The 17,247-nt window shown below is 34.3% G+C and overlaps 1 protein-coding gene across 1 annotated transcript; it reads right to left on the reverse strand.

Annotated features, from left to right (window-relative positions):
* Positions 1-1,570: 1,570 nt before the first annotated feature.
* On the reverse strand, positions 1,571-15,601 carry BDKRB1 (bradykinin receptor B1). Its single transcript, XM_051973574.1, has 2 exons — positions 14,717-15,601; positions 1,571-2,648 (listed from the first exon to the last, which is right to left on the reverse strand). The coding sequence occupies exon 2, from the start codon at positions 2,636-2,638 to the stop codon at positions 1,628-1,630; it is 1,011 nt and encodes a 336-aa protein (XP_051829534.1). The 5' UTR covers positions 2,639-2,648; positions 14,717-15,601; the 3' UTR covers positions 1,571-1,627.
* Positions 15,602-17,247: the final 1,646 nt, after the last annotated feature.

Consider the following 17,247-nt stretch of genomic DNA (forward strand, 5'->3'; position numbering starts at 1 on the left):
ATTTTACAGCATTGGCAATTGCCAAACCTTTTGTTCCAGTTTTTCCCCTCCTTCCCCCCACCTCCTCCCCTAGATGGAAGGATGACCAGTAGAAGTTAAATATATTAAAGGATAAATTAAATACAAAATAAGTATACATCACCAAACCATTATTTTGCTGTGCAAAAAGAATTGGACTCTGAAATATTGTACAATTAGCCTGTGAAGGAAATCCAAAATGCAAGAAGGCAAAAATATAGGGATTGGGAATTCAATGTAATAGTTCTTATTCATCTCCCAGCGTTCAGAGGTTAAACTTGAACTCAACTCTCCCTGGACCTAAGACCAGGTCTCTGTTCATTTATATTTTTCATCAACATAGTGCTTTGTGGTTTGTAAAGTGCTTACCATGTATTATCTTATTTGTTCCGCATGACAATCTTATGAAGTAGACAATAACCATCGCCATTTTAAAGATGACAAAACTGAAACTCAGAGATGAGTTGCCCCTAAATCCTATAGCTCATAATTGCAGTAGCCACAACTTATTTTGCTCTTCTATACCACGTTGTCATATAATGATGATAATTGTCATGGTGATAACTCACATCAACACATGCTACTTTGAGGTTTGCAAAGTGTTTTGTGACAAAAAAAAATACTTTTATTTCACTATTATTGAGATTGAGATTTAGGGTGTGGGGTGGGGTGTAGTTAGTTATATGTAGTAGTGGCCAGGAAAGTGGCCAAGTCTGCATACAAACCCAGGCTTTCTGTTACCAAGTTGGGCCCTTGACAATTCCAAGGCTTGCTAGAACCTGGGGTTATCATCAAAAGGAGTTGCAAATCTCCATCCGAGGCTGCAGAGCCAGATGCTTGCCAAGAATTGCTAGGACCACTTAAGAAGTGTTAGGATGTACTCTTATTACTGCTATCTATAGGTGTTGTGGTAAAAAATTAGCCAGTGGGTATGTGGACAGATATAGAATTTAGATTCAGAAATAATTTGAGATTGGTGGCTGGGTTAGCATGGAGTACAATAGTGTGAATATGAAGGAGAGAGAACTGAAGTATATGCCAGGTGGGGGAACTGTAGGAGCTTGAGAACCCTGAGTTTGTTCACAGATGTGAAGTAGGATAAGGTCTTCTGTATAGGAAAGAAAGCAATTGTGAGGGAGCAGAGGAGCTGAGTTGGGTAAGTTAGACAAAGAAGTCTAGTTTGAATTAAGATTGAGGTCGGTAGCCCAGCAAGTATGCAGAGACTTGGTGAATGTGAGAGCTGTGTGTGTGTGTATTGATAGAAGGAGGCTAAGGGTCAAGGAGTTCCTATTGTGAGTTCTGGTGCTTCCTTCCTACACAGTGATATCAATAATAGGGAGAGCTGTGATGAGAAAACCTGGTGCTATTCTATATCTCAATGGCATGTTTTTGATTTCCCCATGGCCTCTATAATGGAAGCTATGTGAGGCATTAAATGAAAGCAACATTGCTATATAGAGAACTTCCTGACATGTTTGAAATGAGAAATGTCCCTTACCCAATGGGAACCCCTTTTCCAATGTGGAGAAGATAAAATACAATAATGAGACAGTCCTTTTAAAGTTTTAATGACCAAATAAAAGCAGTGGATTTTATTTCCATCCTATGACTACATTGGCATAGAACATCTGGTAGTGCATTGTTTATAAACTTCACAAACTCTGGCCCTAAAAAGCTTCCCCATAAAGACAAAAATCACAGGATTCAGGCAACTGTTGAGGAAGGCAAAGAAATTGGCAAATATCAAGCCCAGGTCAATTAATTCTTCCCAAAAGCAGCCCTGGATAGCTTTCAGCCAGAATAAATATTCCAGAATAGCAAAGCAATGATACGGAGTCCAGCATATAATAAAAACAGTCACTAGGGTAAGGATCAGACTGGTAGCTTTAGTATCATTTGTATTTCCTGATCTCTTTATATTGATCTTGGTCCGACCTCTCAAGGAGGTTATTATCTTTGAGTTGAAGAAGATGATGGCAATTAGGGGAATGATGAAGCCTACCACACTCAGCTTAATAATTCTGATAGAATACCATATTTCATGTGGGAATTGGAGGACACAGGCCATGATGTTCAGATTTGGGATGGTTTCCACTGACCGGAACAGAAAAGTGGGGATGCTTAGGAGGCCACCTAAGAACCAGATGAAAGCACAGATGATCCGGGCTTGTCTAGGGCTGCGTTGTATCTGGTTACTCATGGTGTGGACGAGAACACAGTAACGATCCCTGCTGATGGCCACCACCAAGAAGACACTTACAAATAGATGGGCCTTGATGACTCCATTGATGATGTAGCAAAGAACATGGCCAAATCGCCATGTGAACTGCTCCTGGACGTTTTCTGCCCAGAAGGGCAAACCCACGACAAACATAAAGTCAGATATTGACAGATTAGTCAAATAAATTTCTGCCACAGTTAGGCGTTTCCTGAGTAAGAAGAAGATAGATAAGGCAAATAAATTTCCTAGCAAACCAAAAAAAAAAATGACAGTGATCCATGGTGGTAGCACACTGTACAAAACATCCCAAAGCTCTTTTGTATCCATGCAGTAGCTTGTATTCTGGAAAAGGTTTGGTTTTTTTGAGATGGAAAATCCTGGAGGTGTCTGGGTTGCCATTGACTTCAATCTAAAAGGAATTACAAATAGCAAAGTATGAATTTCTGGTGCCTCAACAAACAAGGAGAGTAAACAAAAGAAAATCATTTATTTTTCCTCTCCAATACCATCCCACTCTACCCTAGTAAAGAAAACCACTTGTTTCCTGTCATAATGATTATAACAATCCCTTATAATTTTATTGTTCTGCAAAATGACCTCGTGCAATTATTGGGGTGCAGAAGGCAATGAAATATGTTGATAATGTGTTTGTACATGCATTCTTTATTTTTAAAAAATAATTGTATATACCCCACATCCTGATTCCCATTATCAGGCATCCCTTCTTTCAGAATAGTGAATTGAGTGCAACCATTGCAGGCCAGATAATCTTCATCACTTAGATCCTTTGTTTGATGTTCTCTATATCTTGACTACAGACTCAAGATATAGACTCATATAAGTTATATAATGCAGTTGTGTGCAGCTCCATGCCCACCCAGAGAATATAGACATGCCATATGAACTACTGACTGTTTCTCCTAGGAGGTAGATAGCCAATGAATACATGTCTTAAAATGCAGTTAGATTTTAGCACAGCTAATTGACTTCTTATTTGAGTTTCTCCAAGCTTTTCACCCCCTCATCCTGAACACTAAATAACACCAAAGGAAAGTCATTTTGACATCTGTATTCCAGTGCTGCTCTGTAGCAGTGACCTCACCTAAAAAACTTCTCCAATCCAGCTAAGAGCAGAGTTGTTTCTTTTCCTCTCCTTCAAGTGAAAGGATCTGGAGACTTTTCTTGAGCCTGCCCTCAGTCCTTCTGAATCTTGTTATATTGCTATACTGGAAAAAAAATTTCAATCTGAGGCTCTGCTCTCTTGGTAGGTGACTGTCTCTCCAGGACTACCATTTTATAAAGGGACTCCAACCACTGTTCTGTCCCTACCCCTTTCCAACTACCATATCTGTAATATTTTCCCCAATTAGAATGTAAGTTCTTTGAAGGTACAGACTGTCTAGTTTGCTTATTATATTTGTATTCCTACTGTTTAGCATAGTATCTGTGAGAGAAATGATTTGGGGAGATTCAGATTTCCCCTTTTTTTTTTGTGTTCATTTCAAGATTTCAGATTCTGAAGATTGAGTTAACCTCAATTCAGACCACAACCAGGTGAGGAAGCCTGTGTTCCACTCAGATTTGGGTGGGGATAAATTCTTTGAAAAGATTACCCAAGGCTGAACTAAATCAAAGTTCAGGTCTAACTCCTCATTATGATATTCATTCATTCTCTAATAATTAACCAATTAGAGATGACTGTGATCCTGGGGAGCAGCCTCTTCCAGAAGGACATATAAGTGTGAGCCTGCTGCCAGAAGTGTCTTTGATCTAAGAGAGACAGTCAAATTGATCAACCTTTTATTAAAATGCAGGCATTATTAATGAAATGATTATATTTCTTGAATCTTTTAAAATATCACACCTGATAAATGATAAGTACTTTTAAAGGCTTTATCTATCAATCTATCATCTATCTAGTCATTATCTATCAACTCTCTACTATCTATCTTATCTCTTTACTTTCTATCTACAAGGTCTCCCATTTCACCCAGGACTATTTCCAGTCATCCTGATCTATATCTGGGCCACAAGACCCAGATGTTTCTGGAGGGGAATGTGAGGCAGGTGATCTTGCATGGCTCTCCCTCACTTAAATTCAATTTACTTGCATGTCATAGCATCACATCCCTGATGTCATGATTCTCTTCGACAACAAAGGACAAACAATAATCTTTCCATAATCTACTATCTGCCTATCTTTATTATCTACCTATTTTTATTACCTATCTTAACTATATTTCTTAATTATCATCTACCTCCTGCTATCGTCTTATCTATGATTTAACAATCTGCTATCATCTATCTATAATTTAGTATCATCTATTTATTGTTTAATGTATCTTTCTACTATCTAATCATTTACTATATTATATGTGTATATCTGTCTATCTTTGATAATGAGTACAATGGAACAGCACTCTGATGAAGGGGAATGGTTGGGTTCCTAGCTGAGAACAAGAAAGGTTATTCATAATTTGTTGAGTTGCACCATCTTCCAGAACTCTAACAAATTTGGAGAAAAAGTGATTTGAAATGAGTTTCATTTTAGATATATTGAGTTTTTGATGCTTATGGGACTCTCCAGTAGATATGATACAGAACTGTAGCTCAATAGAGTTTTTTTCATTATTGTTGTTTCAGTAGTGTCTGACTGATGCCATTTCTTAGTAAATACTGGAGTAGTTTGCCATTTTCTATGTATGGTGATAGGTGATAGAGAAGATTAGGGTTCAAACTTAGAAGAATATAGTTAAGTTAAAAGAGTAACTTTTACCTCAAAGAAAAAAGCAAAATGGTCACAAGCCCAAAAGAGTTTTTAGAAGAGCTTTAAAAAGGACTTTAAAAATCAAATAACAGAGGTTAAGGAAAAATCAGGAAAAAAATAATAATGCAAAAAATCCAGAAAATTATGAAAAGAAAGTCAACCAATTAGAAAAAAGATATTAAAAAACTTATGGAAAAAAATAACACTTTAAAAATTAAAAGGAGGGTGATGGTGGTGGAGTCAAAATGATGGAGAGAAAACATGTCTTTTTTTGAGCTTTCCCCATGTCCCTCAAATTAACAGCAAATCAAGCTTCTGAACTGGTTTTGGAGTGACAGAACCTACATACATTTGGAGTGTAACAATTTCCAGCAGAAGATAATTTCGAAGATCTTCAGAAAAGGTTTGCTTCAATCTGGCACAGAGGGAGGCAGGCCAAGCACAGGCAGTGCAGAGACCCAAGGTGGTTTGGGCTCCCTGTGTCAGAAAATCTTCCAGGAGGAATCTACAGCAGTGTTGGCTACTTTGTCCTAGTTGCAAAACATTAGATCAGCAGACTAGTTATATATAGGGCATCCAACAAAAATACAAAAGGCAAATAGTGAGCCCCTAAACCCCAGAATTTTATGGTGCCTGGTCACACCCACCCAACACCAGAAGTTAGTCAGCACTGACCCAATATAATCACTATTGCTTGTAGAGGAAGCTTGGATATTTCCCCCTAGAAAGACTAAAAGAAGACCTCAACCTTTTAAAAAAATGAGCAAAAAAGCAACAAGAACTCTGACCATCGATAGTTTTTATAGAGAAAGAGAAGAACAGATTCCAAACCCCTGAGAACATTAAAAGCAGATCATCTCCAGATGAAGCCCCAAAGGGTGATATAAATTGGTCCCTAACTCACAAGACTCTTTGGGAAGAATTCAAAAAGGATCTTAAAAGAAAGTTAGAAGAAAAATGGGGAAAGGAAAACTTTGCAAGAGGGTTTGGGAAAAAAAAAACACAAATTATCTGAAGAAAACTCTTTTACAAATAGATTTAGTAAAATGGAAAAAGCATATAACTCCTTAAAAAATAGATTTAACAAAATGGAAAAAGAAAACAGCTCCTTGAAAAATGTAAAGCGGTAAAGGAAGCTAGTGACTCTGTAAGACAACAAAAAATAATTAAAATCAAAAGGATGAAAAAATAGAAAAGAATGTGAAACATGTTAGAAAAACAACTTACCTGAAGAATGGATCAAGGAGAGATGATATAAGAATTGTTGGACTACCTGAAAGTTATGATAAAAAATAGAAACTGTACTTCAAGAAGACTGAACTGAAGTTATAGAATGAGAGGATAAAACAGAAAAGGAAAAAAAAAATCTATTGATCAGTACTTGAAAGAGCTCTAAAGGAACATCATAACTAAGTTTCAAAGCTCCCAGATCAAGGAGATAATATTATAAGCAACTAGAAAAAAAACTATTTAAAAGCTGTAGAGATATAGTCAGTATAACACAAGGTTTAGTAGCTTCTACATTAAAAGACTTTCAGAGGACATGGACCAATATATTCCTAAGAGCAAAAGAGATGAGCTTGGAACCAAGAATAACTTACCCAACAAAGCAATGTGTTATCTTGAATGAAAAATAAAAGTCAGAGTGGAGAAGAGGAGGGGAGTTTAATGAATGAAAGGATTTTCAGGTATTTGTGAAGACCAGAATTAAATACAAAATTTGACCTACTAGGCTGAGAAGAAATATAAGAAGGTAAACATAATTATAAAGTACTAATTATAAAGTACTTAATAAGGTAAAAATCTTTACTTCTCACATGGGAAAGTGTTAACTTGTAACTTTTAAGAATGTTATCATTATTTAGGTAGTTTGAGAAAACATGCATACAAACAAACAATAAAAAAGGTGAAAATACTAGGTGATCCACATTCAATCCCCACAGTTTTCTTTCTGGGTACACATGGCTCTCTTCATCACAAATCTATTGGAATTGGCCTGTATCACCTCATTGTTGAAAAAAGCCAAGTCCATCAGAATTGATCATTGCATAATCTTGTTGCTATGTACAATGTTCTTGGGTTTCTACTCACTTCACTCCGCATCAGTTCATGTAAGTCTCTCCAGGACTCTCTGAAATCATCCTGCTGATCATTTCTTATAGAACAATAATATTCCATAACATTCATATACCATAACTTATTCAGCCATTCCCCAACTGATGGGCATCCACTCAGTTTCCAGTTTCTTGACATTACAAAAAGGGCTGCCACAAACATTTTTGCACATGTGAGTCCTTCAAAGGGAGGGATTCTTAGAAGAAGTAAAAGTCAGAGAGGCAATGGTTAGGAGTCAATTATGTGCTTGAAGAATGTGAGAAATGGATGGGCATATATTTGATTTCTATAGTTTTGAAAATTAAATTGGAGAAATGAAACAAATTGAAAAATCAAAACCCACAACGACATCAAAGAATAATCAGGGATGGAGATTTTAGATTTGAAGAGGAGCCCTTGGAACTTTACCTCAAAGAATATAAGCTATTTTGGGCAAAGACTGGCTTTTGTAATCAGGATGCTGTCTCCTTCTCCTGAATTTTTCTTTCTTTCATTCCCTGAAGGAAAAGAAGTTAAGGGTGAGGTAGAATGATGATAGAATATGAAAAGCTGATTTGGCTTCTGAAGCAGGTAACACAAGCCTGGCTTTTTCATTTTTAATCCAAAAGGGCTGTTTCAATTTTTGCTCACTGTGTTTTTGTTGCTATTTTGTACTTTCCAACTCTTTATGTCAAAACAAAACAAAACAAAAAACAAACTAGAGTTTTTCTTTAAAAACTCACTATTTCACATCTCTTTAGTTAATGCCAAAATAAAAGTTTGGATTTCTATAAAGGAAGAAACACTTGCTTTACTGTGACTGGAGTTTATGAAGGGAAGATGACTAGAGTGTGATTCCATTTGGAAGTCATAAATGTAATAAAGGCAACATTGAAATGATATCATAACTGCAAATGCAGAGAAAAATTACTGGTAAAAATATAAATTTACTCCTATACCTAGAAGATTATGAGCTCTTAAATAAAAATGAAACTAGGGAACTAGGAAACTAGGGAAAAGGATACTCCATGTGGGGTATCTGCCTTCTCCATTCAGAAACATATATGACTATCCAGATTAAATCTTTTAAGAAGTAATCTCTTCCCCTATAAAACACCGCAACATCAGCGATCACCACCTAACAGTTTAACATTACACATTAACATTACACATTTCACTATGAAATGGCACAGGCTTTCCTTTTGTTCCTTACATATGATACTGATGTAATATAGTATTTCAGGCCCCTGATTTTAGTGGGTGGGGGCTTCTGTTCTAAAAATACTTAAGTAATCCTCAGGGACTTCCCACACTCTTAATCTAAGAACAATCTTTCTGATTCTGAATAGAATATTCTTCAATTCATTGCTGACTGATAATCTGGTCAATAAGAACCAAATTCTGGAGTCACTCTTCAGTTCATCACTGACTATCAAATAGATAATCTCTTGCTCAGTGATAACCAAATTCCAGGGATCACTCTTCCGGGCAATAGAATTAGCATGTCAGTGATAGAAAGTTGGATAAAGGGGTCTCCTCTCTCTTAGGGCTTTGCTAATGTCTTTTGGAACTTAGACCACTTGTAATAGCATTATAATTACAGTAAACTTTGTTCCTTGACTAAGAAATGGGTTCAAACCTATAAATTCTTTTGAGACACTTTGTGACACTGGTCTGTGACCCCAACCTCTTCCCAACCTCAATAATACTTCATCTTTTGTTTCCACACCTTTGTACTGACTGTTTCCCATGCTTTATCAAGAGTGCACTAAAATGATTTACCATCCACAACCACTTCAACAATTGCCATTCTATGTGTGTGTGTGTGTGTGTGTGTGTGTGTGTGTGTGTGTGTCTGTCTCTGTTTCTCTCATAATTTCTGCCAATCTGATGAGTATGAAGTAGAACCTCATAGTTGTTTATTATTAGTAATTATTTGTGAATTAGTAATTTAGAGCATTTTTTTCATAGAATTATTGCTTTCTTGTCTTCTCAAATTACCTATTCATATTCATTGATGATACATCTTTTTGGAAATGTCTCTTGTTCTTAAACAGGATGTCCCTAGAGTCTTAGTGCAATTGTAAACCATTAAAGCTTAAAATAGTATTAAGATTTTGAGGTTAGCCTGTATATTTGAATCAACTTTCTAAATATCTTGGATATCATAACTATACCAGAGAAACTTGCTGCAAATAAAATTTTCTGATTTAATTGTTTCTCTTCTAATTTTTAGCTTTAATTACTCTGTTTTTGCAACATTTAAATTTCATGTAATAAAAACTGTCCATTTTACATTTTATAATTCTATCCCTTTTTTTAGAGAACAAGTTTTACACCAATTATACTTATAAAAAAGTATCCCCTTTCAATCCCCTCTAAATTATTTATGATATGATCTTTTGTTTCTAGGTACATGTGTACAATATTGGATTAAACATATTTTTTCCCAAACTGCTTTCCAGTTTTCTCAGTACTTTTCATTATTGTAGTTAAGTCGATATAATATAAGCCCTGATTGCTTAGGTTATAGGTTATTGCCCATTATGCTACTGTGTTTGCTTCTAGATCTTACATTCCTAATATGTTCCTGTGATCAATTGTTTTATTTTCTGACCAGTATTAAATAGTTTTAAATCCTGCTTTAGAGTATAGGGAGCTGCTACACTTCTTTCTTTTCCACTTTTTCATTATTTCCTTCTGAATTTGTGATCTCTAGATGAAGATTAAAAAAAAAAAATTCCTAGCTTTATAAAGTCATATTTTTTAGAAGTTTCTTTTTTGTGTGACATTGAATAAGTAACTTAATGGAAGCCAAATTATAATTTTTATTAAATTTAGAATAAAATCTGTAATTTTGTTCATATAATTCCTATGTCTTGATAAGTGGATTCACAAATATTTTATATATTCTGCTATTTTAAATGGAATTTTTCCTGTTCATCCTATCTTGCTGGATTTTGTTGTTAATATATAGAAAGACTAAGGCCTTTTGGGGTTTATTTTATATCCTGCTATTTTATTCAAGTTATTAATTGCTAGAATTATTTTTTAATTTGAAATTCTAGTATAGACCATCATAGTATCTACAAAAATGCTGATTTTGTTTCTTCTTTGCTTTTGCATATTCACTCAAACTCTTATTCTTATCTCATCACTCTAGATAACTTTCTTTGTACTATATAAGGTAATAGTGGTAATAATAATAATAATTATTTACATATATACATATATATATATATATATATTGCAGGCTTTTGGTTTTAAGTGGAGTGTATCATCTTTAAGAAATTTAATTTATTTCCATTTTAAAAATGTTTTTGATGTTGCATTTTGTCAGACTTCCTTTTTTACATCATATGATCTAATTATGTGATTTTTATTGTTTTTGTTATCAATGTGGCCCATGATGTTTGTAATTTTCTTAATATTTTGCTCATTTAAAAAAAAAATGTTGAGATCTGCTTTTAGGGCAAAGGATTAAATTGTCCAAAATTTCCTCTACAAACAACAGTGATTGTGTTGAGTCACAGCTGACTGACTTCTGGTACTGGGTGGGTGTGACCAGGTACCATTAAATTCTGGGATTTAGAGGCTCACTATTTGCCGTTTGAATTTTTGTTGGATGTCCGATAACTAGTCTGCTGATCTACTGCCTTACAACCAGGACAGAGTAGTCAAAACTGTTGTAGATTCCTCCCGGAAAATTCTCTAGCATGTGGAACCCACACCACCCTGGAACTATGTGATTTTTGCACGCAGTGTCTGTGCTTGACCCACCTCCCCTTTGTACCTGATTGAAACAGACCTTATCTGGAGATCTTTGAAATTATTTTCTGCTGGAAATTTGTTACACTCCCAATATTCATGGGTTCTGTCACTCTAAAACCAGTTCAGAGCCTGGATTTGCTGTTAGTTTGAGGGTCTTGGGGAGAGGTCAGAAAAAGGCATGTCTCCTCTCTGCCTTCTTGGCTCTGTCCCCTGATTATATATATTTTGAAGCAACTTAGTCTTTACAAACTCCACTCTTAAGAAATTAATTTTGTTTTAAGGGGTAAATACAAAAATATATTTATAAAGATATATGTATATATGTTAATTTGAAGTTTGTGTTTTTTCCTAGGGATTTCTGTGAGCTATTACAAATTTATTAGCTATGTGATTCCATAATGCATATTTCTTACTTTCTAGTGATATATTTAAAGAGAAAGAGAAGAAAAAGATATTGAGTAAAATTTTAAAAGCCTGATAAACTTAATTATGATTAGGCTAATTAAAATGGTTGTATTTTTCTTTTTGGCTTATAAAAATTTGATCTCTTCTTCATTGTAAACACTTTTTGATTGAAGAAAAATTGCAACTAGAAATTTTGTAATGATTAAAAATTTATTTTGTTTTAATACTTTATGGATTTATTTATGTTACTTGAAGAAATTTTGTAACTTACTTTTGATAAATTCCAATTTTTAAAGACTTATTTTTGCCTTAAGGTTGGATGAGAGAGAGTCTTTCATTGTAGAGATTTCTGAAATAATTTATTTCTTAAAGATTTAGTGATTATCCCTTTTAACATCAGGATAAATTTTAAGCTTCTTTTAAGAAAGGAAAATATATTTAGAAAGAAATGTTTAAGTTAAGGGAAAAAAACTTGTAGAATTTTTTTGTGTGATTTTTAGAAGGCTTACTAATTTTTCATTTGTAAGCTAATTTATTATAATAATAATTTGATATTGATAATTATTATATCCAAACCTACTGTGATTACTGAGACTTTAGGACTCTGAATATTCTTTTTGAAGTCTCATTCTTGATTTCTTCTGTCCTTGGACTGTTCTTAAATGGGTACATTCAAAGAAACAGTCTGCAGTTGGCAGTTCAAAAAAAGTAACATCTGAAATTTAAGGCTAGTAAATATCTTTCTCTGGCAATAAGGTAGGAAAGTTATGTAGAAAAGACTAAAGGGAACTCTTCTTGTTTAATTTTCCCATACAAGAAATCTATCTACCTTGTTCCATATGTTAGGCGACTTCTAGTGATGTAGACCTACAGGATCAATTTTGTTTCTATTATAATGTCCCTACTTATAGTTCTCATAGCCAATTTCTATTATCAGGGTAGATTAAAAAATGGAAACTTCCCATTGTAATACTGAATCATTATTTATTAGAATTTAGTTACTAAAATAATATCAAGGCAGCTAAATTACTATAGCAAATGATAAATAAAAAAAATTTTGCTGTTTTAATCTGAATTTGTTATGGCCTAACATGAGTTAAGTTGTGCTTGAACTTGTCATATGTATAGGATTCAATTTTTGAAGTATCTCATTCTTTCTGAATGATATAAGTATAATTAGGCAAACAAAAAGTTGTGAGGTAAAAGTTAGAAAGCATTTTGTTTTTTGCTTTAAGGAATAGGATTTTAGTGTGGATAATTATATTAGTGAAGACTTGCAATTTATGAACCACCTGTTGTCACTGTAATGAGAAATCTGATTTTAGTTTTGTTTGTTATTTGATCTGGAATTTGAATATGTGTAGATTATCTGCAATGACTTAAGAAGAGTCACCTTAAAGTCATTCCCATTGTTTAAAGGGATTCTAGGAACAGTAGCCTATGTCTGTGTCCCTTTATATACAATTCATATTTTTTTATATTTATACATCTCAAGTCTTTGGTTGTTATTAAGCATCTTAAAACAAAAAAAAATCTATTTAGCATGTGTAGTAGCTATATCAAAAGTTGTGAGTTTTCTGTGATGAATCTCTTATTGTTATCAATGTAAGATTATAGTCAATCCTTATTTAAAATACATGATCCTTGAGATCTGAAACCATCTGAAGCTATGATTATTGGAATTTGCTATTTAAGACCTTATGTGATTATTAACTGATGTTATTCTGAGTCTGACTCAAATATGATCATCAAAGAATTCTATTAAGCCAATGATGCTGATGACAGAAGCCTTATGGGGTTTTACATGCACAAATTCTAGGTGGGGCTCTCATGGGAAGGGTTGGGAGAACTACTGTTCACATAAATCTGAGATAAGATTCTCCTGACTCAATTTCTCCAACATGAATATCTCCATCCCACCTGACTGATTTAAGCTTGGCTCAATCCAGATGGCCATTTACATAACTTTCAACTGGTATCAAAATAAAGGAGCACTTACCTTATGTCCCCTATTCTTTTCTAGCAAATTTCTATAATCAAGAAGTTTTGTAAGTACAATACTAAATCTTTTAGATAATAGATGAACATCTCTAAGTTCTCACAGGATGTAAGTATGAACACCTTAGGGATAGCTAGATGTCACCCAGGATAGAACATCAGCCCAGAAGTCAGAAAGAGCCGAATTCAAATCGGACCTCAGATATTTAACATTTACTACCTGTGTGATCTGAGGTAAGTCACTTAATCCTAACTGCCTCACTAAAATAATAATAATAATAATAATAATAATAATAATAATAGATTGATACTGGAACATTTCTGAGTTATTATAACAGGATGCAAGCATGAACACTTTACAGTTTTAACCTATGTTTATGATCAAATCATAATATAGATTATACCTCCAAAGGGGGAAATGATTAGACAAGGAAATGCAAAAGTTTTTTAATTAAATGGAATAGCAAATTTTGAGAAAAGCCACTAAACTCTTTTTCTCTGAGAATTATATACAGATTGATAGTTTTAAAGAGCAGAAGAACAGACCCTAAATGAACTTCTTAAGAAAAAAAAAACCACTAGAACTAGACAGATTTATTAGTGATTTCTACCAAACTTTTTTTTACCAAACAAGTACCAAACTTAGTTAAGAATAAAAAAAAGTGAATGAAACATCTGGAACCATCCTTTCTGTATGTTTTATTCCCCCTAACCTGTGCTGTTCCAACTTTGACCCGTTTCTCCTCCTTTGTCATCCCACCCTAAAGGAATGTTCACCACAACTACAACCTAACTGTTTTTTCTTTCTTAGAACAAACTCTGGGAAAAAAAGATTGACACTATTTAATATTTTAGAAGTAAAAAAAAAAGACTTCAACCTACTCTATAAATTTTGAAATATTAACTATACTGTAGAATGCTTTCAAAATTTAGAGAATATGGCTATTTTGAACAGTAGAGTGGAAAAAGCTTTATACCAGGAATCCGAAGATCTAGATTCTACTCCCCTCTCTATTGCAAACAAACTATTTATTATACTCTGATTGAGCCATTCTCCCTCACTGGATCACAGTTTTCTTATTTTTAAAATGAGAGAGTCAGACTAGCTAACTAATACTTTTTAGTTATAAAATTCTATACTTACTTACATTAGCCTAAAAACAAATGACCGTATGTCTTAAGCAAATAGCTATGAAATATCTTTCTTCCTTCCTCTTTGTAAATAAACCCTCCTGTGCCAAACTAGTTGACATGCCCAAGAAATACATAATAAATTGAACTAAATTACTATTAGAAAAAATTTGGATTTACAAGTAAGCAGAGCCAAAGAATATTTGAACATTTAAGAATAGAAACAAAGTATTTCCAGAAAATTTGGCTCTAATCCCATAATTTAATTCAGCCCGAGAACTGAAACTTGAAAAAGTTTGTTGGTTACTTACATTTCTGAAGTGTAGAATGAATTCTAAGTGCTCCTTTGCTGAATGTATAATGTTAAAAGAACTGACCAGGAAGAAAACACAGAGAATTCTGTGTTCTGTGGAAGACTTAAAACAAAGTGCTTTTAAATTTCACTTCACAACCTCAGCCCTAATGATGTCATCAGTGATCATATTAAAAAAATGAGGAGGCAAAAGAAGTAATTTGGAACTTTAAAGAATTTTTTTTAAATGTATGGGTCAGAAGAATTCTATTATTTTTTGTCTTGGTGACACTTGGAAAGTCTTAATTCCAAGTCATAATCCTATCAATTCCAGGCAGCTTTATGGTTCTGTCTTTTCTGAATTCCTAAAGGCGGATTTTGATATAGATTGATAGTTCCTGGAATAATCAGTCAACACATGTTTCTTCATCCTTCTTCCTCTGCTTGCTCTGAATCAGAGTTTTATGAGTGTATTAACAGGATTAATTGACATTTTCTTGGAAGAGGAGGTGCTTTGAGAAGAACACAAGGTACTTTCTTTCCAGGAAGTAATGAGTACTATACTGTGAATAAAATATATAGGAGGAATTTTTTTATCTTTTTTTTTTTTTAATCTAGCAGTTTTTCAGGTCTTTTAGAAATTAGTCTGAATGTATCAAATTGAAATATCCAAGAGCCAAATGTTGCATATTCCTGAGATTTAGGCTGTAAATTCATTTATCTTAGGTTTGCCCAGTCACAGAATTTTGGTATTTTCTTCTTCAGATGCAGGTGATCCCACACACCCATGGCTTAAACTTCTATGTGGATGCCTCTCAAATCTCACTATCAAAAGAGTTGTGGATTTTAGAAAGCTCAGGGTTGACTCTTGGTCCTGACACTAGTTAAGTGACTCTAGTTCTATTTCCACAACTATAAAATGGGGATGTTACTTGTGCATCTTATATATATATAAATCTCTCTCTCTGTGTGTCTCTCTTTTTCTCTGTCTGTCTGTCTCTCTCCACACACACACACACACACACACACACACACACACACACACACACTCACCCACCCATCCCCTTACCCATATGTATATATGTGAATTATACAACTCATATATGAGTTGGTTTCTAACTAGTTCTGATTAAAGCAAGGGATAGATAATAAACTGTGAAGACAGAAGAGTATTTTCTTGTCATTTCTTAATGAAATTTGAAGCAATTCCTTGATTAGAATTGGACAGCACTATTGGCTGGGCAAAGATTGGCCATACCCCTGATAACCCTTAAAAAGCTGAGGTCACTAGTTCATGGAGTAAATTCAAGAAGAGTAAGCAATTGAGTAAGACCCCATTCCCTAAGAAGGAACAACATTTTACCCTTTTTGGAAGAGAGGTTAACTTTGGAGTGGGTAATGAGAGAGACATATTAGAGACACCAATGTGGACATCTATAAACTGAAAAGAAGGTGGGTTGATCATGTAGTGAGAGTAAAACATACTAATCTCAGAGGTGTTAGTATTTACTCAATATTAAAAAAATCTCCAAAAAGGCTTCTTAGTATAGAACCCATATTATATTTTTATAGAAGATTTATGGATAAGAATTTCCCAGTAAGAAGACATTCATGAAAATCCATCTACATTTCTACCCTTGGATCTTGAGTCCCAAAAGTCCATCAAGTCTTTTGATGGACTTTTGGGACTCAAGATCCCATTTGCATGGAATTTTCTTCATTGATGGAGAATGATTATTCAGTGCTCTATGTCTATGTGAAGGGAGAGTTGATGAAAGCTTGAAAGAATAAAGATTCTGGTTTTTTATTGTTGTTGTTGTTGTTGTTGTTGTTGGTTCTAGCTTTAAGAGATAAGACACAGTTTCACATTCTCATCATGTTCCAGAAGGAAGAGAGACCCTGGGAAAGAAACTGACATGTAGAGGAGATAGCACCGCTGCCATGTCCATACTATCTCCAGTTTACTATTCGAAAGATTTACTATTCTAAAGATTTCAGAAGATTTCTTTTGGGATGAGATTTGAAACTCTCTCTTTCTTGGTTAAACTGAATGATGTCCCACCCAATGAAAGAGCTCATTCACTATCTATTGTCTGATATATTCTCATATATGTACTTTCTCTGATTTCTGTTATTGACCTAGATAAATGGATTTATTTATTACTATGTGTGTTCATTTTGGAACTTTGGCATTAGTAGGAAGGGAGTCAAACCTTGGGGAAATATATATCTTGGGGAGGTTTTTCTCTATTAAGAGATAGTAATCAGGAAAAAAGCTTAAATATGAAAATTATTTACTTTAGAGTAATAATATTTAAGAGATATGATAGTCAATCCTTGTTAGAGTTCAAATGTTGGAGTTTGTTCTTTTCAAAGGCACAGCCGGTTTAGAGGCTTGGAGCCCTTCGGATGTCTCCAAATCCAGAGGTTCTGTCCTTCAGCCTCTGCCTCTGCTTTCTTCTGCCTCCAACCAAGACAGAGATGGAAGGTCTCTCTTATCTCCTTCTGGGGAGCCCAGCCACCAACTTGCCGCGGAGAGAGGGCTTCTGG

The sequence above is a fragment of the Antechinus flavipes genome, chromosome 2, assembly GCF_016432865.1.
Source record: "Antechinus flavipes isolate AdamAnt ecotype Samford, QLD, Australia chromosome 2, AdamAnt_v2, whole genome shotgun sequence".
Lineage (NCBI taxonomy): Eukaryota > Metazoa > Chordata > Mammalia > Dasyuromorphia > Dasyuridae > Antechinus > Antechinus flavipes.

Coding starts and splice junctions, on each gene's coding strand:
- BDKRB1 (XM_051973574.1), bottom strand. CDS start 2,638: ATGGCAACCCAGACACCTCCAGGATTTTCCATCTCAAAAAAACCAAAC.